Here is a 27,596-nt window from a genome sequence, read left to right as displayed (position 1 = left end):
ACAAAATAAATAAATTTGCCAAGTTTGATCAAAATATATCCATAAACAAGCAAACTACAACATTTGACAATCTATCTATCCATCTATCTATCTATCTATCTATCTATCTATCTATCTATCTATCTATCTATCTATCTATACTATTATAAAAAAGAGGTGGTTGCTGTATGTGTGTATGTGTGTATGGGAAAAGTAAACTCGAAAAATACTGGTCGGATTGGGCTGAAATTTGGCATGATGATAGCTCACATTCCCGATTAACATATAGGCATATTCTTATTTCAAAAATCCTTACGGGCTCCGCCCCAGTGGCTCTGGAGTTTCCCATGTTAACCTTATGAGAAATGGAATTATTGAATCTTAACAGCTGTTTCAATTAAACAAGTTGGTTCTGTTCTATGATGTTCAATAGCATTAAAGTTACAAGGATTACCAACGGGGTGCAGCACTATTATTTCTTTTACATTTATGAAAACAGCTAATTTGCAACCAAAAGGTGAGTGAGCGTAGCGAACGAACTTCAACCTGGAGGCGAGTTAGCGTAGCGAACGAGCTAACCTGAAGGCAAGTGAGCGCAGCGAACGAGCTCCAACCTAAAGGTGAGTGAGCGTAGCGAACGAGCTCCAACCTAAAGGTGAGTGAGCGTAGCGAACGAGCTCCAACCTAAAGGTGAGTGAGCGTAGCGAACAAACTTCAACCAGGACGTGATTGAGCCATGCGAACGAGATAATCTTGAAAATTAAGAAGTTAAACGGGGCAAAGCCCGCGGGTTACAGCTAGTATTCTCCATAAAAATAACATGGGAATTTTAAATTTACAATTTTTTTAATTTTCTCCGTTACTAATAATCGAACAAAAATACTTTTATATAGCCTACTAAATTATTTGTTTTTTTAAGCTCTTTAAAAAGGTCTAAAGAGAAATCGGGAAATTTTGAGTTTTGAGGGTCAAAAGTGAGAAAAACCAATTTTTACCCCATAAAACCCCCCGTAAAGCCCCGTTCCCATGGTCCGATTGTGCTGGTTCGCTAACTCATTCAAGTTTATCCCGCTTTACACCTTTAAACCAAATTTTATCAAAATCGGACAAAAATTACTCATGTTATCGCGTTCACGGACGTATATATATATATCTATCTATATATTAATTTGAAACTGTTTTTCTTTGTCATAGCTATTTTGAGAGAACGGCTGGGTGTAGAAACTCGGTAGAGGTGTCTAAAGAAAGGTCTTGGTCTGTTGATGAGCCATCAAAAAAGAAACATGGTGATTTCGCTTGGGGCTCTGACCCAGTGGCCTTTAAATTCCCATCCCATGTTATTCTTATGGAGGAAAATGGGGTTTTTGTCATAGCTAATTTGAGAGAATGGCTGGGCGTAGAAACTTGGTAGGGGTCTCTAAAGAAAGGTCTTGGTCTGTAGATGAGCCATCAAAAGAGGAACGAGGTAAATTCCCTTGGGGCTCTGCCCCAGAAGCTTTTAAAGTTGCCTCTTCAGATTTGTTTACATTACGACCATATGCATAATTATAAACACTACTTTTTAATGAAACAGCTATTAATATTTAAATTGTGATTTATTGAATTTGTCAAAATGAAGTACAGTATTTGCAATAGGTTTTTCTGATTTTAAATTGGATTTTCTTCTGCATCATGTCACGTTTTGCAATACAATGTTCTGCCTTTTTTACCACTTCTTGGAGATTGTACGTAGGTGATATTTGTTGGCATATTGCATCTGTAGATGAAAATTGGGTTGGTATAATTATTACAATGGAAAAGAGCGGGAAATCCTGGACAATTTGATATAGGCTAAAAATAAAACTGAATTAACACTGTTCTACATTTCTTGAGCAATCATTGAAATAACCGATTTGCAAACAATGGAAACATAGAAAAAGTCATAGAACACAACCAAGTAGAAGAATAGAAATAATTTTTTTTTTTTAATTTATAATCGTCATAGACAACCTAATGCGGCTATAAGAGAGAAAAATTTGTAGAAAACACTAAAAAAACAAGATAAGCTTTTTGAAAAAAGATAAGATATTTACAAAAGATTTTGATTATATCTAACTGTTGTGTAGATCGTGAGTATTTCCATAATCTTTGAGTCGCCTGTAATGCTTCGCAATTGCTCGAATTCGAGCAACAGGTACACTAGTATATATAAAAGGCAAAGCCCTCACTGACTGACTGACTGACTGACTCACTCACTCATCACTAATTCTCCCACTTCCCATTTACCTAGGAGGCTGAAATTTGGTACACTGATTCTTTAGGCATTAAATAGGAGAACTAAGTAGTTTTTATGCTGATCGGACTCTCGGGCTCCGCCCCAGTGGCTCTGGAGTTTCCCATGTTAACCTTATGATTTTTCATATTTAAAAGGAATTAAATAATCTTAACAGCTGTTTCAATTAAACAAGTTGGTTCTGTTCTGTGATGTTTAATAGCTTTAAAATTACAAGGATTACCAACAGGGTGCAGCACTATAATTTTTTTTATTTATGACAACAGCTAATTTGCAACCAAAAGGTGAGTGAGCGTAGCGAACGAACTTTAACCTGGAGGGCGAGTTAGCGTAGCGAACAAGCAAACCTGAAGGCAAGTGAGCGCAGCGAACGAGCTCCAACCTAAAGGTGAGTGAGTGTAGCGAACGAACTTCAACCAGGACGTAATTGAGCCATGCGAATACTTATGAAGTTAAACGGGGCAAAGCCTGTGGGTACAGCTAGTACATATATAAAAATTTGAACGAATGGTGTTTTTGGCCTCTGGGGACATCAAAATGAAAAAGTAAATCGGTCCCGGGTCTGGGGGGGTCTAAGACTGTGATGTCAGATCCTGGTACCTGCCACCACTTTTTATCAATACAGTTCGCTCTTGTACCGTACCGACTCACCCCTTGCTTTGCTAGATACGTTCCACGCACAAGCCTCTATTGCCCATGTGGAAATGTAAGGTGAAAGAGGCCACTAACCTCTTTCAAGGAAAAAAATTAGAAATTAAATTAAATTTAACATCCATATATGATGTGAACCAATCATCTCACAACGATAAAGTTTTGTCTACTCATCCACTGAATGACATTAGTAACTATTTTTCTCACCTCACGCTCCACGTCTAAGTAGTTGTGGGGTACGTAGCCCTCCTCGCCACGGTAGTTCCTGGCTCTCAACCAACCATCTCCGTCTCCCTCTCCAATCACTTCCAACTGTTCGTTCTCCACTATCGATAACTCATCTGGGTTTTGGGCCTAAAACAATCAGTGTAAGAATTAACTTAGTACTAAAGTAAATCCACACATTTAACAGCGTTAATCATTGTACATATTTTCCCCTCCTTATACTAACAATGTAACAACAATCAACCAATACCAATAGAAAGTGTTTTCCTTAGGACATTCACTTAAGAAGTAATACATGTTTTAAGCTGTAGAGTACCTGTAGGTAGTATAAATAATCCAAAGAGTTACATAATTAATTCTCTTTGGTACAGCTGTTAAAAGTGACTGTTTTTTTAACATTTTTTTACTCTTAAGCTTCTTACAAGTTGTGATGTAGGAAAATACGTTAGATCACCACTCACAGTGTAGTTGTATAGAGCAGTGCACTTGTAAGTGACCGTAGCATCAGGGTTGGCTACAACTGTCTCCGCAGTGTCTGTCGTAACTTCACTAGACTCCTCCGCACCCCAGTCTACTTGCGTCGGGTCGTCCCAGCCAGCTGTAAGCTGCTCTATCCTTTGTCGCTCCTGCTCTAGCATGGCTGCCAAACAAAGTTCAGCATTTAAAAATAATACCTTTAATGGTGGTATTTTTCACAAGTTCACTAAAGAGTACTAATTTATCTTCTTTTTTTAAATAATATCAACAGTTTATTTCCATCAGCCTACTTCTCTGTGCGTGATCTAAAGATATGTTAACCACAATAGTCTTCTCTAGCGATTTTCCAACTTTGTCTAGAATTTTTTACCAACTAACTTGACACTTTTTACTAAACTTGTTACGTTTTAGGTACCAGCTCACCTTAGTTTATAATCAGACTGAAATTCACTAAACCTGAGTAGGTTTGTCATTCTTATGGATGGGCTTAAAATAGTTTTATTGTTAGTTCCGTCTGGTGCTGCTAATCTCGATCTCGATTAGCCAAATAAAGCGATCCAATCAACAACTAGTCCCCTAGTTATATAACCAAACAGTAAAGCACAAATCATAAAACCAATTCTAAAATAATAGAAAGCAAATTTTGTCAAACAAGTGCCCCAACATGAACTAGACACGAAAAACAAGCTGCAAATTTTTGCAATGGTATGAGAAGTCTACTTGTGTTCGTTAGTATGACTATGCTACTGAATTTTCCACTGTGACGTTTAAGGGACGCGTTGCAGAAAGTCAACAGTCCCGGAAGGTCAAATAATTTATACCTGTGCCGCTAGGTCAAAAACTACAATTTTTGCAGTGTCTGTAGATCAAAAATCCCAGAAAGTCAAATAGTACAGTCCGGGCTAAAAGTTTAGTTTATTTTAAAGCAATTGACTTATTGGGAATTTGACTTAATGCAACAGCAGTTTTAATATAACGAAATAAGATAAAATATAAGTTCAGTTTCGCTGAGTCAACAGTGCCGGAAGGTCAAAAGTATAATCTGTTAAAAACAACGATAGTCCTCTCGACGCATGTCTTCAATAATTTCGTGTTTTGGTGTTCTTAAAGTTGTGCTAAAATTTTGAAATTTGGCACAGAGCTTCTTGGTTAGTCCTACTCGATGACTATTTTGTTGGAACTTTAAACTATTTACCGATCTAATTAATAAAAAATGATTTGTATGGTGAAATAGTTTTAAATCGTGATTTCTAACATGAAAAAGTTAGCATGCGAGATTTTTTTTTGTTTTTGGGTTAGAGAGGTTTTGTCTGTGGCAAAGTTGAAGCCAAAAGTGTAATGCGTAAAATATATTTTTTTGGAATTTTTTACAATCAGTGGTTCAGTAGATAACTTGGGTTGAAGAGGACGGCAAATGTAGCATTTCGCAACGCATGGAAAGAACTACATCGTACGATGCGACTGCTGAGTGGACTTTTAATTTATCTAATTTAATTTATCTAAGGACAAGAAAAAGGTGAATATACAGATCACCAGTACATTCATATTATTTATAAAAAATCTTTCTTTATTACCAGCTAACATTTTTCACTTATAAGAATACATCATAAACAGGGTGTTAAAATAAGCGGGGAGATACTTTACCTAGTAATTCCTTGGGTCAAAATAAACAGAAAATCAAGGATAACATTTTTTCCAAAATAATTTCGTTAACCAGATATCCACCATTTTGTATTTTTTACATACAAATATTTTATCTTTGCACTTTTCCAACCGATGTTTATCAAACTTGGTATGTATGTTAAGGTAGGAGAGACCCATGTTATAAACAAAGATTCATCTCGATTCACCCTAAAATTTCAAAATTTAACACTTAACTACAATATAATATACTCTACTACACCACAATATTTACGTATCACCATAAATCTTTAACAAAATAAAACGTTAACATTTTTAAAAACCAAAGTAAATCAATATAATATTTCTTTTTTGAAAAATATATTTAAAAAACAGGCGATGGTAAAATAACGACAGGCGAGTTTCGATCTGGGTGTTTCAGGTTTGAATCTAGGAGGATTTAACATTAATTAACATTAATGTTTAATCCTCCTAGGTTTGAACTGATTGAGAGGAATACATGAAACCGAAGGGGGGAGGTAGCAACAAGTGCACTAGTATTTACTAGTGTCCAATTACAATTTGATGGATTTAACCAAAACCTTTTCTATTTCACTTATTTTCAGCTGTTAATACAGATTGTTTAATACTGACATTGCATTATTATATTTTAATTTGAGCCTAATTACGACGGTCTACGTACACGTTATTAGTGATATAGTAACATTGTTTATTATCATATTGTTGTATTACACGAAAGACATTAATTTACGACGATCCTTCGGCTTACATATTATTGGATCATTTGTTTACGTATCACGATTGTAAACGTTGATTGTTGGGGTATAATTTTAGCGATTTAAATATTATACAGAGCACCTACGGTTAGGAACAAACTCCTACAACAGTTTTATTGTTATTTAACATACTAATCAACAATAACGTTTGCCGCCAATTGTATTAAATCTAATATGGGTCCTTGGAAACTATTTTTGTTAGTTTGGATGTACAATCTCTTCCCGATGGTGTAAGTGCTGACTGAGCCAGAAGACAGGCAAAAAACAGCCTTGCAAGAACAACGACTCATCCGTGCCTACCACGACCACTCCCGCCGTTATCACCGTGACACTGGCGTAGGCTACTACATCCAAGGCAATAGTTTTAGCATAGATTTATCATTAACTTTAGATACTGGATGTAGAGATTTCATTTAAGAGAAACAGATAAAGCATTGACTTTGGATACTACAAGTAGTCATCCCATTTATGAGAAACAATTATACAATTGACTTAGTGAACTTGTAGGAGACATCTCAATTACGTGAACTATATTTAGCATTGACTTTGAAAAAGTATTGGATTACAGTACTATGATAGCTCCGTTCAATATTGCAAGCAGACAACTGCATTTTACACCTAGTACACATTAGTACACGCAAAATAATGCAAGGGACCTTGAAAGAAATATTGGCAATGAATTTTTCATAATGGCAGAAAATAATTACAGTACAAAGCACTGTGGTGCATAATCAACACAGTAAATCAATGAAAACAGAAAAAAGTTCAAAATCTACACATTTCTTTCTACATCTATTATTTCTTACTTTACAAAATCACCGAAACCACGCTCTCCTCGTGTAAGTATAGATATATTGTGGGAACTACATCTGAACTAGGTTGAATTAGCATAATAGCGCAAGTTTAAATGAGAACAATTGTATGACTAAAACTAGTAAAAATAATTTATTTGGTAACTGATGACGTTGTTTAGACCTATCAGGAAACTACACTCCTTTACCACGTAAATATCTAACATAGTTTGTACCTCTGTGATTTCGTCTAATCATATTCAGTGATTCATTCTTTACATAGTTTGACTTTTTCGTAGGCCTGGTTGTAATATAGCTTATGTCTGGTTTTACATAGGTGTTGTCGCTGGTTATACAGTAGTACTTGCACATATTCGCGCCTTTTTTAATCCCGCGCTTTTATCGAGTGCGTTGACATTGACTAGTTATTCCAACTATTGTCATCAGTTTCTCGTTCTGTAACACACATTCTAATCATGATGTATCCCTCACTACATTTCCGCCTTGAACTGCATTATTTGACGAGCGTCTGGTTTAAATACATTAATCGATTTACAAGCTACATTATGAAATATTCATAATGTACCTTGCAAATCGATTAATAGATAGTCTACTAACTAATTTACTCCCTACAAATAATTAGGTAATACATTATTTAATACAGTGATATCAATGACAAATGTATATGATACTTTTACTAATACAATATTCTTAAATTTATTACACCTATTTGCAAATGTTTCAGCTACCTTGTCCACAGTAACATTTACATTCGTGTAGTTCTTGACAGAAGACTTTAATACAAAACTAGATGTATGTCTCTTGGACTTGACATAATTTCAAAAAGAAGTGATATTGTATACAACTCACAACAAAAATCAAATAGTTAGTATACGCTGTCCTAATTGTTATTTTTACTTCCGATTTTATAGTTGTAAACAAGGCAATAATGGTGGTTGGAAAACTTAAGTTTTTCGCATACTTGTCTTAATTTACAGATTCGGTTGCATCCTTTGTTAACCAAAAAGGATATTTACATTTATTGACAAAATAAAACTTAGACTGATCGATGATTATAAATACGATGACAACTGCATTTACATCACCATACTTATGCAAATAGGTCCAAAATAAATCTCTCATAGACAATATAACTTATAAAGACCGGCCTCTGCAGTAATATGGTTTACCGTACTTATTAATTGCGTACTTATTAATTTACCGTACTTATTAAAAAATAGCAAAGTGCCGAAAATTACCGATTTTGGGTAAACCCAGCTTAGGTTAGGGCTGAGGAGCTCAGCTAAAGGTTATTTTAGGGAGTCCTTGGAGGCTAGTGGCCATTTTGGATAATTTCAAACAGCTGCTGAAGAGCGATTTATCGTCCAAAAATATTTTTCAAACACCAAAGTGATTATAATTTAACATCGAGTATAGTGTGAGATTAGAAATGTTCTTTGTAGTTTTTTTATTGTTCTCCAGTGGAGTCAATGAAAGCTAACAGCCATCTTGGATTTGTCCCCCATAAGAGCGATGTTAATTACGTTAATTTCAGACAGCAGCTGGAGATTTATTTACAGTCCAAAAATATTTTTTCAAACATCAGAGTGATTGTAATTTAAATATCTAGTATATTGTTAAACTATAAATTGTCTTTGTAGTTCTTTCATTGTTTTATGAGTTAGAACGTCTAGGCTCCAAGGACTCTTTTACACTCTTTTATTGACACTTACCAGTCAAATGTGGCGATATTAATGATTTATAACGCTTTTAACGAGTTTCAAACGTGTTTTTCGTGGTGAAATATGTGTTTGCTGAAAAAGTGCAAGAGGAAAAGAAGTTTGAAATGACTCGAATAATAAAAAATAGGCTTCCATTAAAAGGAAAAAAGATTTTTCGAGCGCTTATAATCGCCGATTTCTAAAGCTTTTCTCGATTTCCAAACGTGATTTTCAGGGTGAAATAGTCGTTTCCCCCTAAAGTGCCAAAGGAAAATAGCATAATTTTGGTAGATAAGGTAAAAAATTCGATAAAACATAAGTAGTGCAAGTTCAGTATTGCCTCCTGGATTTCACCAATCACGTATTCAGACCTTAATTCCAAAATTTAGTTAACCTTGCGCTGGATTTTGAGATAAATATTGCAAACCCACAACGGACCTTTCCAGTTCTTCCTTATCTTTACCGCATATCTCTCTTATCTCCAAGACTACAGACTGCGCAATGAAGGAGGGTCTCGTGCCTATGCCTAATCTGACGAAGAATGAGCAAGAGCAATCGTACATTTGTTTTTTTAATTGTGGTGTAAAACTTTTTAATTTATGTTTAGATGTTATTTAATTTCTTGTTATGTGAGTTTGAATTTAGTATGGTAGCCATTTCAGAAGAAAGTATTAAAGTAATTTGAGATGTTAAGATTATGAAGAAATGTCATTTCTTTAACAGAAATACTAAGATAACTTCTCAAAATGACTTCTAAATTGTTATTTATTTTGCTAATGCAAACAAGCATCTGTTTAGTAAATATAATAAAATTATTTCGTTTATTACGATTGTGTTAGTGTATATTACTATCGATATATCGAACTATTGACAAGAATGCCACATTTAGCTACCCCATTCAGTTTTTCAAATTTAAAAATCATATCTTACAAACAGAACTTTCCAAATTAAACATCAAAATTATTTAACTGACCTTTACCCTATAGAATCAGGAATCCCCAAAGGAAGCGTACTTGAACCATACTTGTATATTCCCTATACATCGGACCTACCAGAAATTGTAAACACTATGGTTGCCACATTTGCGGATGATATGACCATTTTATCTGTCCACGACAAACCGGTTCAAACTACAGCAAATTTACAGTTAAACTTGGATGAAATTTCACATTGGTTTAAAACATGGAGGTTCAAAATTAGTGAAAATAAATCAGAAAACATTACTTTTACCCTAAATCTGGCTACATGTCCTCCAGTATCCATGAACAATATTCACCACCCTAAAGTAACAGAAATAAAATACTTGGGCATGCACTTAGATGCAAAGCTTAATTGGAAGGCACATATCTGGACTAAAAGACAATATCTAAATTTTAAAATAACTAAGCTTAATTGTCTTCTTGGATCTAAATCAAAACTTAGTACACAAAATAATGTTACTTTGCAGAAAAGTTATAAAACCAATTTGGACTTATGGGATCCAACTTTGGGGATCATCAAGTACATCAAACATTGAAATTTTTCAACGATACCAATCAAAATTGCTACGTAAAATTGTCAACGCACCTTGGTTTGTTACTAACAGAACACTTCATAATAATCTTAGAATTTGAAAAGTCAAAGAAGAAATTACAAAATCTAGTGAAAAAAGATAATCAAATTGGAAAATCATTCAAAATCGTCTTATACAAAACAACTTTTGCAAAACTTATGACAGCTAGCCTGACCATACTACTGGAACGAATTACACGCGGTTGGTACCAAATGAAAGATATTTTCCTGTAGATGTGATGAATCCCTTTATAAATTAAAATAGGCTCAAAAATAAACACAAGAAACGAATTTAAAATTAAAAAAATAACTTGGGCCGTATGGGTTGCCATGTAGGTAACGAAATAACAACTAAATGTAAACAGAAAATAAAACCAAATAGAAGAAATTCCATTTACATGTCTTATTTATAGCATAGGGTAAATATAGATAAGTTGGAAAAATACATACTTTTGGTCAAGTTTCCGACCACAAGGCGAGCTCTCATCTTGCACTAAATTTATTGGACAATCACAACACCATTTACGACATTAAACCTCCCATTCAGATTCGGCTGTGTTATCAAAATTATCTTTGTTAGCTAGTGTTGAGAGTGGTAAATCACTATACTTTTAACGTTGTATTATTGTTAATGTATTTGCTTATTTTTCTACTTTTGAAACAGACTGTAAATTAACTAAAACATCATAGTGTGGTGAAAAAAATTATACATACTTTCGATACATGCGATTGCATACAATCGAAGCTCACAACTGAGTTTAAATCAGCTGACTTTCACTTCCTAGGGAGAAAATAGTGAAAATACCTACTTTAAGCTCACTAAATACGGCTGTTTTTGCTGCAGTATGACTCAGCGTTTGCAGTATGCTTCAGTGTTTTAATAAATATTTGATAGTTAATTTGTCGATAGTGTAATGCAGGTTAATCTTATATAATTCATTACAATGATCAACCACCAAAACACATACTTCAGATTCAGTTAAGCCTAAAATTATTCAAAGATCCCGTGGGTGATAACATAGGTACCAAAAAGATATTTTTTAGATTTTAAGATGAAAAATTAACTGATGAAGAAGCGGATGAAGCAACAGTCTGATCTAGAGTTAAGTTCACAAGAACAGTGGGAATGAAGCTAGTAATTAAGTCTAGTAATTAACGGTAGTATACAAAATACGAAACGTGACATTGGATTGGGCCGTTGAGTATTTTGAATACAATAGGGGTACTCGTCAAACAGTTAAATATTATTATTTCTATGAATTTAATGGGTAACTTTAAAAGATTAGGTGGAATTTCTAACAATACTTCACCGTAATCAGCAGCAAACATACATAAGGAATTCCAGTTATTACAACAGACGCTCTGACAGCCCATTAACATAAGACCTGCAGACGGGTCAACGAATATGCTGAAAAAAATAACGAGATAAGTGAGTGTTAAAGTGACTATTTATATCCGGTCGTCATACGCCACGAGACATTCCGTCAGTGAATGGGAGGCCCACACAAGGGTGAAGATCGATAACGCGCTGCATTTGGAATGGAATAAATTGCACAGGTCCTCGAAAAGTACTAAATTCTCGAGTCCCGAAAAAGTCAAGTCCCCAAAATGTTTTATACACTTATATATATATGAATTTGAACGGATGGTGTTTTTGGCCTCTAGGGACTCAAAACGAAAAATTACATCGGTCCCGGGTCCAGGTGTTCCCATGAGTTATACGGTAATAGCTTATTCCCTATATGCGAAATTCGCTAAAAACCTAATAATTCTATAGAATAACAAGCTGTACCCGCTGGCTTTGCCCCGTTAAACTAATTAATTTTCAAGATTAGCTCGTTCGCATGGCTCAATCAAGTCCTGGTTGAATTTCGTTCGCTACGCTCTCTCACCTTTAGGTTGGAGCTCGTTCGCTGAGCTCACTTGCCTTGGGGTTAACTCACCTCCAGGTTGAAGTTCGTTCGAAACGCTCACTCAGCTTTTGGTTGCAAATTAGCTGTTGTCATAAATTGTTGAATTGACACAGCTGTTATGATTCATTAATTCCTTTTAAATATGAAAAATCATAAGGTTCAGATGGGAAACTCCAGAGCCACTGGGGCGGAGCCCGAATGCCCGATCATAATAAAAACTACTTAGTTTTCCTATTTAATGCCCAAAGAATCGGTGAATCGAATTTCAACCTCCTAGGTAAATGGGAAGTGGGAGAATTAGTGATGATTCGTGAGTGAGAGTGAGTGTGTCAGTGAGGGCTTTGCCTTTTATAAGTATACATAGCACATTCAACCAGCTGTTAGTTAAAACAAATTATATTGGACTAAAACAAATCGATGATTACAAAGAATACTTTAAAAAATAATTTGAACATCCTACTACTGTACCTATTTTACTATGCACATTTAATTAAACTGCCATCCTCGTACCGAAGAATTAAATGTATCAATGGTCAGCATTACACATACATAGTATAAATAAGTCAACCATAAGTATGTATTTGAATTTTCTTCCAAATGCTGAATTTGTGTCACAAATACTGAATGTTACAGCTGTTATGTTAAGCAAATTATATTGTACTAAAAGCTAGCTAGAAGCATTGACTTATTGGAGAAGGTTAGCATCGGCTGCTAGACTTTTTAAAAACTAAAACTTAATTTATAAAAAACTGGGACATTAATTTTAAATTATGGCTTTGAAATTATCTAGTTCTCAAAATTGTCTTTCTTTCAACACAAAACTAATGAAAATCCATCGACTGGTTGATTCAGAATCGTGAAAAACCCCCATTTACGTTATAATAATATATATGATAGTTTGGACAGGTTTCAACCCTTCCGTGGCGTAATACATTACACAGTTTATATGTAGACTACATTATAACTCATAAAATAGTTCTACAATTAAACGGATCTCCTTTTACAAACGTATATAATAACCAGAAATGTTCAGATCGTCCTTGCGTGTATTTTATGCCACAAATTTTGACGAAAGGCTTTTCATTACATAAACTATACCTATTTACAGTGTTGACCAAACAGTTGGCAAGAAGCATTAATAAATAAGCTATGTACTAAATATGATAATTTTAGCTCTATTCTAATTATGACAAAACACGAAGTAACTAAAAGCGAGTTTTGTTGGTGTAGTAAGCGTTGCAGGAGGTCTACTTTACACTGAATCGACGTTCACTTTTATTGCTTTTGATCTTCCGGCACTTTTGACTCAGCGAAACTGAACTTGTATTTTACCGTATTTCGTTATATTAAACCTGCTGTTGCATTAGGTCAAATTCCCAATAAGTCAATTGCTTTAACATAGACTAAACTTTTAGCCCGGACTGTACTATTTGACTTTCTGGGATTTTTGATCTACAGACACTGCAAAAATTGTAGTTTTTGACCTAGCGGCACAGGTATAAATTATTTGATCTTCCGGGACTGTTGACTTTCAGCAACATTCCCCGTTTAAGAAATACTCTCTAGTGGTAAACGGTACAGTAAAGGTTTTATAATCATCTCACCCCATTCTCCGTCTACTTCAGACGTCTCCGGCTGCTCAACAACCTCTTCCTCCTGAGATTTCTCCCTCTCGGCTCCGACTAGGTCTGAACTTGCGTCGTTGTAGTCACTGTCGTACATAGAGTCGGACCCTGGAGGCTCCTACGACCAAGAACATTTCATAGGAACACCACAGATGTCAGAAAAACAGTTTAATTTAATTACTGACTTAACCTCTTGACAAATCGTCCTATTGAATTTTAATTTTTGTGTAAAGAGGAATTCATCATAGTATGTAGCATTTTTATATACATATATGCATTGCTTGATTCGCGGCGGAACGGCGTTCTGGCACTTCTCTTTTAGAACGATAAAAATATTGGCAAATAGGTACTAATCACATTAAATGGGTTACAGTTCTGACACCTAATTTTTTACAACCCAAGCACTGCATATATATTTATATTGTAGGTCTACAGCTTCTTCGGCTAGCTGCTAGTCCATAACTCATGTTGGAAATACACCTACAATACAATGTTTTAATGTGTGTTAAAATAAAGTGTTTAATAAAGTTAAAAGAACTTATCACATTCATTCATTACGTAAAATCCAAGGCTTTGAAGTTTGAAGTAATGCTTTTACAAATAGTACAACAACAATTTTGAAGTCATAAGTCGTTTATTGCCACAAAAACATTTACATTAATCTGGTTTTTTCAGATGAATCAGGTGACATTGTCACTGTTTAAATAAATATCCCCTTATTCCCTCCCACCAAGAACCTTATCACACTTTCAAGAAATAAGTTTTTTTGGTTATGTTGTAGAATTCAAGACACCAACCAACAAACATAGCAAAATATTCTCCCAAACATATATAATTCCTTTTTCCACAATGCTCACAATTACACCCACTTGCATTCAAGCATGGTCCATCAATACTTCAAAGAGTGAAGAGTGAGTTGTGAGTCGGTGGCTCAGTCGGTAGCGTCGCGGACTTCGGGCCCAAGGCAGCGATGTCGTGGGTTCGGATCCTGGTCACTGCCACTAAAATTTATCAGTACAGTTCACCTTTGTACTGTACCGGCTCACTCCTTGCTTTGCTGTAAACGATCCACGCACGGGCGCTTAGTCTATGTGGATGGGCAAATACAAGGTTAAAAGAGGCCGCCAACCTCTTAAAAAAAAAGAAAAAAGAGTATCACCAGGATTGGTATCTGTGCTCTAAAAGAAAAGTAGAAACCAAGATTTAAGGGGAGTCGCTACTAAAAATTACCAATTTGTAAAAAATATTATTTTTTTTATCTTTTTCTTGTTCTACGATGTATAAGGTTTCGGAAAAACACAACATATGGTATAATGTATATTTTTACCACTGTGAAAAAAATATTTGAAGTGGAGTGTGTACACCTGTTTCGGGACATCAGACAGAGACAGACAAGGCAACTATGACCACTGTCAAACATACATTTACAAACATTGGCATTTTTACAATTGTGTGTACATTGAACATAGTATTGAAGGTTAGTATAAACTTCAATCCCTGTTTTCCGCAACTCTAAAATTTTTAATTTTTACATATAACTTATAGCTTTTTACCTATTAAAACCATTTGAATGAAATTTTTACCACACATTGTTTATACTATAAAGCAACTTGTTTTGCATGGATATTGCAATAGGTTTAATACAAGTACATGAAAAAAAATTAAAAATTAATTACATGGGAATTTTCTTTTAGTTGTTTATGAAATCAACATACATAAACAAATTGAGAAAAATACATGAGTATGCACAAGAAGTTAGTACTTTCTTTGCTCTTTAAAATGATACATCAAACAATAAAATTGGTTCAGTAGTTAAAAAGTTATAATAGATTTTTTAAACCCATTTTATCTAAAAAAAAAAAAAAACTCAAAAAAGTATATAAAATTTGTTTTTTCACTTTAACAGCGGTAAACATTTTTCTAAGACTAAATGATCCTACAAAAGTATGTATGATAATTTGAAAAGGATTTTTTGATCACTAATTTCAGTAGCGACTCCCCTTAATGAAAGCAGTTCACCTTGGATAATCGACCAAATTTTCCATGGGGTACACCTTCTTACTAACGAAAACCTCCATTTTGTAAAATAATAAGTCAGAATGATATCTAACGCCGGTTACACATTGGGCGGTTACTGCCGCGGCAGTAATTTCGCCGTCGCCGCCGTTCGAGCAGTAGTCTATAGACTTAAATGGAAGCTTACACACTGGGCGGCAGAAACGCCGCGCGGCCATATTGCCGTTAGCGGCAGCTGTGCAGCTGTCCACTGCCACTGCGGCTGGCGGTGTTTTTGCCGCTCTTGTCTACGCAGTGGCGTACGTGACCAAATGGGTGTTAACACGTTCGGCGGTTGTCTACCGTCGCCGCTGATCAGTCGTCTTTCCCAGTTGCTCCAAGTTAGAGGTCTTTGAAAATCTGCCTTTTGTGTCTTGTTGTTAAGTTTGTGAGTTGTTTATAACATGTATTTATCGTTTTAAGTGTTTGTGGTTGACGAGTGTGAGAAAATGAGTAAGTTTATAGACAATGAGTTGTTAATATCATTTGTAGAACAGAGGCCAGTTTTGTGGGACAAAACCCTCGACATATTTAAGGATCGAGATGTAACAAGGAATGCGTGGAAGGAAGTGTGTATGGAGATTAGGGGAAATTAGAAAAAATGTGCAAAATACAATTTTCTGAACACTCATGAAACAGAGAAGTCACAACACATTAAGCGATGAAGAACTACAAGAATTATTTTGGCTACTGGTCATACGTGGTGGTAATTTTGCCGCTCAATGTTTGGCGGTATTTTTGCCGCTGAATGTGTAAGCTCGACTTTTTTTCGAGGCGGCGACGGCAGTTCCGCCACCGCGGCAAAAACCGCCAAGTGTGTAACCAGCGTAAGGAGTACATCTGTGTTTTCTCACCCCAGCTCCTGAAGCATCGGTGTGTACAGACATGGAACTGGCAGACCGAGGCAGGTCTTGAACACTCAGGTTGTCCACTTCTTGCATCCATTCCTCTACGTTAACTGCAACATGACAAAACAACAAAACTATTAGAGTGATGTGTAAACCGAACCTGGAATCCATCAAATCTGTTAGAAAATTTCAGTTAGTAATTTGGTCGGATGGATTTGTGAATAAATTTCACGTTCACACTTACTGTCACACCATACCCTGCGTTTGCTGAAGACAGTCAGAGTAGTTTATTCTTAATAGAGGTGTACAAAAGTTGTAAAAATTCACTAGGCCTACAGTAGACTCCCTCTAGTACGGCCACCTCGGGGACCGGACCACTGGCCGGACTACAAAACGGCCGGACTAACCGGATGTAGTGCATTTTACACAATCAAAATACAAATAATAGTATTGCGCAATAGTGATATGTGAAGTCATTAACCTTGGTTCAGTAATAAAAACTGTAAAGTTTAAAATCAGTAATCACCCTTACTCAAGCAAAACAAAAATTACAGTACACTGTACGTACAGCAATAAATCACGTAAAGAACAGAACAATAGAAAGTCTAGTGCTGCAAGCTACTGCAACCGTAGTCAGCATAGTTACTACATGTTGTTTCAGAACATAAGAATGTCAATAAAAACATCAGATAACTCATAAAACAGCATAAAATCATAGTACTTAGTCTTAAAGATAATAACGACAGTCATAATATAAGATAAAGATAACAATGGATGACGTAAAACACCGCTTATTCTTTCTTCTTTGATCTTCTATTCTTTCTTTGGTTTCTCTTCATCCACACATTCAACAAGTTGCCATGGTTACTTATCACCCAATCACAAACTGTTGTGAGATAGCGAGCGCACAGCAGACATCAGTTGTATAAAGAGCAGATGATTGTAATTTTGTCAGTGCAAGCGGATAGCTTGACCTTGAAGCTAACAATGGCTATTTCTTTGTTTTGCTTTAATTTATTTTTGTCAAATAAACTGTAATGTTTCAAAAACAATAATGGGGGAACCTACTGCATTAAAAATTGTTAGAAATATTTAATTATACAATGTATTTTAACATATTAGACTGAAGAAAAACTATTATATAAAACGTTCTTGGTATTTTTGAGGTTATGTAAGATAGTTTTACATAGGTAGTATGTAACAATTCACCCATAGAAGCACCCATCAACTAAACTGACATGAATTGTTTACGGTACTTCTATGGCCGGAAACTAAACATTCAAGTTGAATCATGTCGAAGGTCATTCGCCCGTGACGATATGACTTGTCCCCCTGAGACCAGCCCAGACCATCGATCCAACCGAAGCCAAAGTAGAGGGAGTCTACTATAAATAAATAATTTTTTTTTTTATTTGAATAAATAAGGTTTGTTTTACAAGTTAGAAATTCACAATGTAATTGCAATGGAGGAAAATGATCTCAATGCCATTGTGATCGCAAGAGGCGCTAATATGATTGCAGGAGATGACCGTGGATGTTGCTGTGATCACATGAGATGTTTTTAGATAATACCAAAACTCATCATTTTTTATTTTATTGGCATGAGGTTTCTTCTATTTACTGTATAAGACAATGTTAATCACTGTGTTGTTATGATGTATACAATACTTTTTTGCTTTCATGAAAAATAATTTGGTTGAATAATATACTACATTAATATGCTACATTAAAATTGACATATAAAACTACTTAAATACAACTCATCTTTTAAATGTTACGGTGATTTACAGTCTAGTAAGAAGAAAGACAAATAACTTGGGTCTATTATTGTGTCATTGTAATTTTAAAAAATGAGGTTAAGTACTATTGACTGCAGCAATTGTCGGACTTTGAAAATTGTATTTTTGTATTTCAACAAATAAATAGTAAAAGTAAGACAACTTACCTCCGCCTGCTCGCAAACATTCAATTCTTGCTTCTGCTTTCACTTTGGCAGTCTGTAATCCACAAAATATACCTAAATTGTAATGTGTTTGGAATGTCGGGTGTAGCTTAACAGCTACAACTGCGACTTAATAATCTGACTAATGGTTTCAAAATTTAAAAGTTAATCATAAACATTTAACATCCACTTAATAGTTAATATCCGAAGACTTCATAGAATTAACAGTAAAAAAACGGTTTTTTTTAATAGAAACAATTTGTTCTTTCTATTTAAATAAAAACATTGATTGTACTCGTACATGCACTACTGTTAAGTAGAGATTGAGATTACATTCTCATTCTCATTCTAAAGCTTAGACATAAAAATTAACATAGTTCAATCGAGCTACTGACAGTGGGTTAAAAACACCATTTTCTTTCTTCTCTACAATATTAGTAGGCCTACACTGTGAGATTCAACTACATTCTCTTGGCACGAGTGCCAAGTTAGCCACAGCTGGGTCATTATGGTGACTTACTGTCTACTTCATTGTCCAAATTCAACTATGAAAATATACCTTGCAAAGTATTAAATATTTGTTAAATGTAGAAGTGGGCAAACACCAAACATATAAGTTGATAACACTATAGCTAATAGTTAACAAGGAATGACAATTTTAGGTGACTACCAATACATCATCTTCGGGGCTGGAAATGTATCTTGAAAAGAAATTGATGCCTTACCAAAACTGATTAAATGGCTTGAAAATCATACTTCTGCCCTAATTTAAGTAGGAAATCAGTTAGTTTCCTACCTCAGATCTCCTTATTGATTGTCGAAGCTCGTCTATTTTCGTTTCCAGATCTGGTCCATTCGGATCATTAGGGTCATTCTGAAACAATGTAGTTCATATTTGTCAAAAGTATTGGTGTGTAAACCTAAACCATAACAACATGCATATGTAATTACTACAAACAAAATAGTCTCCGGATTTATTTTTACTACAGGAGTTATTTCAAAACGAATAACAGTCATATTTACAATGAGTTTAAATGAGTCAACTCAAAGATTACCGGTGTGTAACTCAGCCCATGTTTATCTTCGTTATTAACAAACCTAAAGCATTCCGGCCGGTTTTCTCCTTCTCAAAATGTCTCGCTGTACAGGCAACACAGGTCATTGATAGAGGACCAATTGAGAACGAAAAGTCGTTTTGGGTAGTGTTAGGGCGCATTTGTAACCTAATAGTTGAGATTGTCCAGGGTCAGGTGCAGACTGTGATGAGTTAAGCCTATTCCGTGCCACGGTTCTGTATCTGCGGTCGTTATCATGATTACGCCTCCTGTCTATGTTTCGTTGTCGTAATTTAAAAGAAAAAAATAACAAATAAACAAATTATAGCTACACAAACCAACGATAAATTCACAAATTTAAGTTATAATCATGCTAACACGGTCCGTCATAGCGACACAAAACAACGATAAATACACAAATTTAAGATACAACCATACTAACACGATCCCTCTTGGGGGTTATGTTTACACAAACTCAAATAGTAAATAAATGTACTCAATGCGTTTCGTTGAATTGAAAAATAAATAACAGCAATTAAATTATACAGCTGATCAAAATGTAAAAATTATGTTCTTCATAAGGATAACATGGGAAATTTCAAAGCCACTGGGGCAGAGCCCAGGGGACTTTTTCAAAAATGCAAGGCCAGTTTGCAAATCTACGCGACACGCTCTTTCCAATGAGACGTCAATGGATGAAATCGGTTAAGAAATGGCGTAGGAGTTCAATTGACAAAGTTTCATGTAGCGTATTAATTATATAGATTTCTATTTATTTATTTTTTTACATTGACTGGATCTCTACCAGCTGTCAAACTCCTTGTCTCCTAAAACTTGGTAGTGAGTGTGTTTAAGAAACCATGTATCAAAACAACAAACCAAATAAAAAAATTGACACTATGATAATACTACACATTCAATACCTTCTATATCGTAGTATAATTCATAAAATCAACTTTTAAAACAAGTGGCAAGTTTAGCTAATTGGTTATGAAGCATGTATATCAGTATTTAAGGTGGTTACTTAAATTCACCCTGTTAGAATTTTCAACTTTTTTTTATAGACTGCCAAAATATTTTGATAGTGACTTCAGGTAAGTAGCCGAAGGTAGTTTGAGGCGTTCACGCACTGCATCTTTCATGTTGCGCATACCTCACATAGGAGTACAGGGCCTTTGTTGTAGCTGCCTGTCTTTTTTGGAACAATCTACATTTATCCATTAAATTGCTAGATAGTCGTCCCCGGTTAGTGGTAGCACTAAAAAAAATTTGCTTTGAGCGTACGGCCTCAGCTGGTGTGTCCTAGGACTGTTTTGACGCTTGGGTAATTGCTGAATGATTGAGTGTGTGTGATTTTGTTAGACAATTTTTGTTATTTTTACAAAGTTTTTTTTGTAAATGGTGTTTGTGTAAATAATGTTTTCTATAGGCCTAAAATATTTATATGTATGCGGGTCAAGTGTAAGAAATAACTTTGCCTGTTGAAATATAGGATTTTTTCATTTCTTTATTTAGACCTTCAGAACACAACATCCAATTTGACGCAATAAAGAATTCAGTCAGAAGGCAGCTTATATACACGCATTCATGCTCAGTATGCATGAGATGTCATGGAGTTTAGGTCAAACAAGAGGACTAAATTCCAGTTTTGTCAGGTCTGGTGTGAAGCTTGTGAGTAGTTTACCTGTGATAAAAGCCCTCCCCCCAAGGTGGCAGAAGTCTCCCTAAAATATCATTCTGTTCATGAGGGAAAACCACAATCAATAGGCATAATTAAATCAATGAATAATCCTATTCTCATTCTCCATTTACAAAATTTAGGCAGTTTAAGGGCGATTCCATCTCATCCAACCTCATCCTAAATTTGAAACAATAGCTGATCAAATGATCAGCTGATGTACCCATTAAGCTTTATGTACCCATTACGTGGTGTGGAGCCCTCAAAACCTTGCCCTTAAACCACCTACATTTCGTGAACGGACTATATTAGCTCAAAGGATTATTTAACGGTATTGTTACCTTTTGCCCAGAATCTCGCAAAGCTTGGAAGACTTGAAGTTTACGAGTCGATTCTCTGATATTATTGTTCTCCCTTGCTATTCTTGTGGCCCATCGTTTCGCCTCTCTTCTCAATGTTTCAACAGCAGATGTGTGCTCCGCTGTTATTTTCTCTATTGTATCGTTGTCACAAGGTTCAAAGTCATACGTTATATGTTGCTTTAATACTGGATAGTATAGGTACACACATTGTATATTGTAGTCTCGACTTAACTGAAAATCATCGGTTAAGGTTAAAAACATACACTATTTGAGGTCCATTTATAAACTCTGCAAATGGATAGAAATGGTTAAAAGATGCTCAATAACTGCACAAAAAGTCACAAGGTAAAAGAATATCAACATTAATTAATATCTTTCAATTAGTGATGGTCGGATCCGGATATCGGACTACCGGATCCGCCGGATCCGAGCTAGAACCGGCACCCGATCGGATCCAAAAAATTCCGGATCTTGGGCTGGATCCGGTTTTGATAGATCCGATTTTATCCGATTTTCCCCGATTTTTTTACTAACAAAAAGCTGTCTGTATCCATGTACAAGACCGATTTTTTACTAACACAAAGCTGTCTTTATCCATGCTCAAGACTATCTGTGACTGTGTAGAAGAAGACTATCTGTGTCTGTGTACAAGAAGACTAATGTCAATATCACAGTACTGTATATTGCCGACGTCAACAATCTCTATGGTTAGTCAATGTCACAGTACTGTATATTGCCGACGTCAACAATCTCTATGGTTAGTCAATGTCACAGTACTGTATATTGCCGACGTCAACAATCTCTATGGTTAGTCAATGTCACAGTACTGTATATTGCCGACGTCAACAATCTCTATGGTTAGTCAATGTTACAGTACTGTATATTGCCGACGTCAATGATCTCTATGGTTAGTCAATGTCACAGTACTGTATATTACAACGTCAATGATCTCTATGGTTAGTCAATGTCCACAGTACTGTATATTACGACATCAACAACCTCTATGGTTAGGCAATGTCACAGTACTGTATATTACGAAATCAATAATCTCTATGGTTAGGCAATGGCACAGTACTGTATATTGCCGACGTCAATGATCTCTATGGTTAGTCAATGTCACAGTACTGTATATTACAACGTCAATGATCTCTATGGTTAGTCAATGTCACAGTACTGTATATTACGACATCAACAACCTCTATGGTTAGGCAATGTCACAGTACTGTATATTACGAAATCAATAATCTCTATGGTTAGTCAATGTTACAGTACTGTATATTGCCGACGTCAATGATCTCTATGGTTAGGCAATGTCACAGTACTGTATATTACGAAATCAACAATCTCTATGGTTAGTCAATGTTACAGTACTGTATATTGCCGACGTCAATGATCTCTATGGTTAGTCAATGTCACAGTACTGTATATTACAACGTCAATGATCTCTATGGTTAGTCAATGTCACAGTACTGTATATTACGACATCAACAACCTCTATGGTTAGGCAATGTCACAGTACTGTATATTACGAAATCAATAATCTCTATGGTTAGGCAATGGCACAGTATATGCCTCATAATTCTATTCTAAAAAAAAATATCCTCAAATCCAAATCTTTTCTTAAGATTAACAAGAGGTGATCCATGCATAAATAAATTGGATGCTGCATGCACAAATCACGATATAGCATACTCAAGATCTAACTATAGTAAAATATACACGGATACCCTTTTGGTGGTCGTGCAAACTTAGCACATAGTTTCATTTTAAGATTTTATAAAGTTTTTGTGTTTCCAAAAAATGAGGGATTATGGTCTGAACTGGAGATTACTCTATATATAAGATATATTATCCTTTAAACATTACTAATTTAATTTTAAAAAAGCATGATTTAAATTGGCATTCTGTTAATTTTGTTTTTTTAACCCGCCCTTATGACAGTGTGTATCTGGATCGACATTTTCTTGGATCCGCCCATCACTACTTTAAATTAAAGTTTTTTCTAGTCGATCTTATGAATTCAGATGAATCTTATGAATCACTAAAAAAAAATAGACCCAAATCTTCAAAATAACTCAAAGGTCAGTTTGAATTGGAATTTTTTTTATTATGATTTTGTAAGTCGAAACAAGAGCTGTAAAATTTGACAGACCTCCAATTAATTGACTGATCTCCTTGCCATAATACTGTATAAACGATTATTTTATTTTACAAGCAAAATGTTTAATGGATTAATTTTGAGGTTAAAGGAGAGTTTAAAAAATTGTATGAAGATGAACAAATATTTCAAAGGATTAAAGCTTAAATATGCAAAACATTTTTTTTTATTCATCTTTCACTTAAGCATTTATATAATTTGATACATGTTATGAATTAGTATTCATAATGCCTTGAGTTGGGTGTGGTAGGTTGATGTTCCTCTGAGCCTGCCCTATGACATAGGCTCTTTTAGCGAATTTCCCTATAGGGAAGTAGCTATTACCGTAGGTGGCACGGTAAGACCTAGGCCCGGGACCAATTTGCTTTTTCATTTTGATGTACCTAGAGGCCAATAACACAAAAACACCATTCGTTCAAATTTTTATATATGTGTGTGTGTCTGTGAACACGATAACTTGAGTAATTGTTGTCTGATTTTGATGAAATTTGATTTAAAGGTGTAAGGCGGGATAAACTTAAATGAGTTCAAAAACCATAATGATCGGGCCATAGGAAAGGGGTTTTATGGGGTAAAAATTGGAGAAAACTCAAAAAATTGTAAATTTAAAATTCCCATGTTATTTTTGTGGAGAAAATTGTAAAATGTTGTAGTTTATGGATATATTTTTATCAAACTTGGAAAATTTATTGATTTTATACTAAGCTATAGTTAAATTTACTTAAAACACACTTTATTAGCTTCCTTCTAGCAGAAAACCTAAGTACTCGTTAAACCTAATGTTATTTAAAAAGATTAATCGAAAATCAATTCAGGCAAATAGAAATTTGCTTAGACAGCAGGTTTGCTGCGGTGGGGGTATTTAGTCTTTATTGTTAGAAATTGAATGTCCCAATGCTCTCAATCTATTTCTAAACTGTTAGCAGGAAGAATTAAACTCGGTATGAAACATAGAAATGCAAATTTCTATTTAGGATCTTAATAGTTAGCTATTTCCTATTTCTTTTACCTGATGAGCTTGTTCCTTTATTCTCCCGAATGAAGTCTGTGTCGCTGTACATGTGAGCAATTCTGTTCTTGCGATGAGCATCAAGTAATCTTGAACTCTTTCATAAACATTCGCTTCCATAAACTAGAAAGAAATACATTACACATTTTTAAAATTCATTTTATAGAACATTTGCTGTACATAAGTATAGTTTGAACCAATGGCTGGCTATTTGATAGGCAAATTTGAAAAATATTTAGTGAAGACATTATTTTGAACCAAAATTTTAATTGTTTGAGGAATTTTTGGTAAAGGATAGATTTACGGTAGCTTCTATGTAATATAGCTTTCCTTTTAAAGAAAACTCTATCATTAGTCACATGCATATCCCTTGCAATGTTGTTTTGAGAATAATTTTTAGTTCCTCCTAACTAACACAAGATCAACATCAGATAGCAAAACTATAAAAAATAGATTATGTTTGTCTGTAAAGAAAATATTTTTTTTAGATTCTGTAATATCAACGTTAGCATTCAGATGTATTTTAGCTGCTTATTAACTATTTGTTTCAATACATCTCAAGTTACCTATGTTGGTAGCTCAATGAGAAACAGCTTATTAAATTTTAAAACCGTGACAGTGATAGTTACAATTTTTGAAATGTTTTACAATACAAAAAGTAATCATAATAAAGGAGTATGCAGAATAATCTTTTTGACATACTTTAATAACCAATCCAAACTATTGTTAAACTAATTAACCTCTAGAAACAAAACATATTACTTTCATTTCAAGTTACGTAGCCTACCTGAATGGCATTCTGCAAGTCCACAGCAAAGTATCGGATGGAGTGAGCGTTTGCTGCTGCTAGACTTAGCAAATAGTCATTCCTAGCTCCTGAAGACTTTTCTTCCAGTTGATCTCTTTTAGATGTTACCTAGAAATATGTGTAAGATAAGAAAAACTCTACCAGCATATAAAACCAGTAACAACAATTTCTTAGACCCGTCAACATATGTTCATAATCCACTTGATTTTGTAAAACTAAAATTTCAATGGTTTTGACTGACCAGTAATTGTGAACAAAAGATGGGACATTCATATTGTAAGTACAGTAGAACAAGTTTGGGAATTTTTAGGGATTGTGAAGGGGTGTTGTAAGATGACTTATTTTGCTGAACATCAGACAAAAAGACTAAGCTTAGGTACACAAAAAGGCTAGTATTAGGTTGATCAATGTATTTGATCTGGGGTCAGTTAAGATGTGGCAGTGTGAGTCGTATGTATGACATAGCGCTCTATTGGAGAGGTCAGAGCCCAAGGCATTTAGCCTCGAGTCTAGATAAGGAAACAGTGATGAAACATGCTTATGGGACAACCGTGTGCTTTCAGCTTAGGTACGTTGTGCCGGAAATATACTTGTGACAAGCAAGGTTAAATCGAAACGGTAAGTACTTTTGGATATTCCTAGAGCACAGTGCACAGGGATGAGCCTCCACCATTAGTGCTGTGGTACATGAGAGTGAAGGGAGAGCTGTTGGACTTTGTGTTTCAACTTTTTTCCTGAAATTTAGGATTTAATTTCAGTAAACTTTAGCATTTCCCAGATATAATTTTTGGTTTGCATTATTACTTTTATTTTGTTTTTAGTATACACTAGGGGGTTGATGATAAAGTATTACAGTAGACTCCCTCTTATCCGGACTTTTCAGGACCGAAGCCAGTTCAGATAACAGTTTTTCCGCTTAAACCTACGTCCCCAAAAACTCGTTAAAACGTACCATTTAAATGCATACTGTATACAGTATTTGACTTAAATTTAGGAGAGCGTTTTATTTAGACACGTGATCACTGGTCTCAAATCTTTCCCACGAGAACAGTCGTTTCAGTACCGCCCACTTTCTGCTGATCTAGTCCAGTTAAACCGATGTGCTGATAAAAATTGTCCGGTTAAAGAGATGTCATTTCCGCCGAGTGTAGTCCGGCTAAACCGATGTGTGGTTAAAATGTGTCCGTCCGTATAAGAGGGAGTCTACTGTATTTGCAAGAGAGATTTCAGTTTAAACCTGGTTTAAGTTTAAAGCAACTGTGTATGAACCCTCAATGTCAGCTAAAAGGTTTAAACTCATTACAATTCAATTGGCTTGTTTTTTTTTGTTTTTTTTTAAAGTAGCTATATTTTGATAGTAAAGATACCTTTGCACTGTTTTTTTGAAGTGAAGTTATCGATTGGAAAAATGAACCTTTCTTCTTCTTCAACCTGTAAAAAAGAACAAAATTCCAGTACATTTAAGATTTTATTTGATGATTGATTTAAATAAATTACTTTGAAAATACATATAGAATGATCTTCATCACATGAATTTGTTTTCCATAATTTGATCCATACTATCCCAGCAGCATCGTCCATAGATCTAAATCAATAAATCTTTATTGTAACATAGATTTCAATAAAAGCAAAGCTATGATACAAGACGTGGCATTGTCAAAGCACGTACTACATAAGTACATTGTCAGAATGGCTGAAAGGCATTTGAAGCATAAAAAAGCGTAACCAGTTAAGTCAATTCATAAAAAAGTCAAAGAAATAGGAAAATTAAACAAATTTTGTGCATTCGATTTATCCAACCAATATTTACAATGTTAAAAGTAAATCACTTACTCCAGTTGCTCGTCATTTAACAATTGACTTAGACAATGGTAAGTTTCATGAGAAAAAAGCGTGTAAAGCTGCTTTCAATGAAACTATAATGATCTTCAATTTTGAGTTTTGGATTTATCTTTCGTTACAAATCTTACTCGCCATATACAACATCCTTGATTTCATATACTTTGCCAATACGTTCAACTTTGTGATTAGACCTTCCAGAATAATACTGTGTCTACAT

At 34.8% G+C, this 27,596-nt stretch overlaps 1 protein-coding gene across 2 annotated transcripts in view; it reads right to left on the bottom strand.

Annotated features, from left to right (window-relative positions):
- The window catches only part of LOC128994066 (protein nervous wreck-like), a 74,735-nt gene that overhangs the window by 30,487 nt on the left and 16,652 nt on the right, over window positions 1-27,596 (bottom strand). For both annotated transcript variants that reach the window (XM_054418293.1, XM_054418295.1), the window contains exons 7-16: window positions 26,905-26,968; window positions 25,517-25,645; window positions 24,730-24,852; window positions 21,542-21,793; window positions 19,264-19,341; window positions 18,471-18,522; window positions 16,532-16,635; window positions 13,602-13,740; window positions 3,589-3,767; window positions 3,110-3,256 (exon numbers count right to left, since the gene is read on the bottom strand). In XM_054418293.1, the coding sequence (XP_054274268.1) occupies window positions 3,110-3,256; window positions 3,589-3,767; window positions 13,602-13,740; window positions 16,532-16,635; window positions 18,471-18,522; window positions 19,264-19,341; window positions 21,542-21,793; window positions 24,730-24,852; window positions 25,517-25,645; window positions 26,905-26,968 (1,267 nt within the window). The remainder of the gene's footprint in view (window positions 1-3,109; window positions 3,257-3,588; window positions 3,768-13,601; window positions 13,741-16,531; window positions 16,636-18,470; window positions 18,523-19,263; window positions 19,342-21,541; window positions 21,794-24,729; window positions 24,853-25,516; window positions 25,646-26,904; window positions 26,969-27,596) is intronic.

Source organism: Macrosteles quadrilineatus, unplaced genomic scaffold, assembly GCF_028750875.1.
Source record: "Macrosteles quadrilineatus isolate MER2022 unplaced genomic scaffold, UCM_ALF_1.0 Scaffold_5__1_contigs__length_97177068, whole genome shotgun sequence".
NCBI lineage: Eukaryota > Metazoa > Arthropoda > Insecta > Hemiptera > Cicadellidae > Macrosteles > Macrosteles quadrilineatus.
This window is presented reverse-complemented; position numbering and strand designations above follow the sequence as displayed.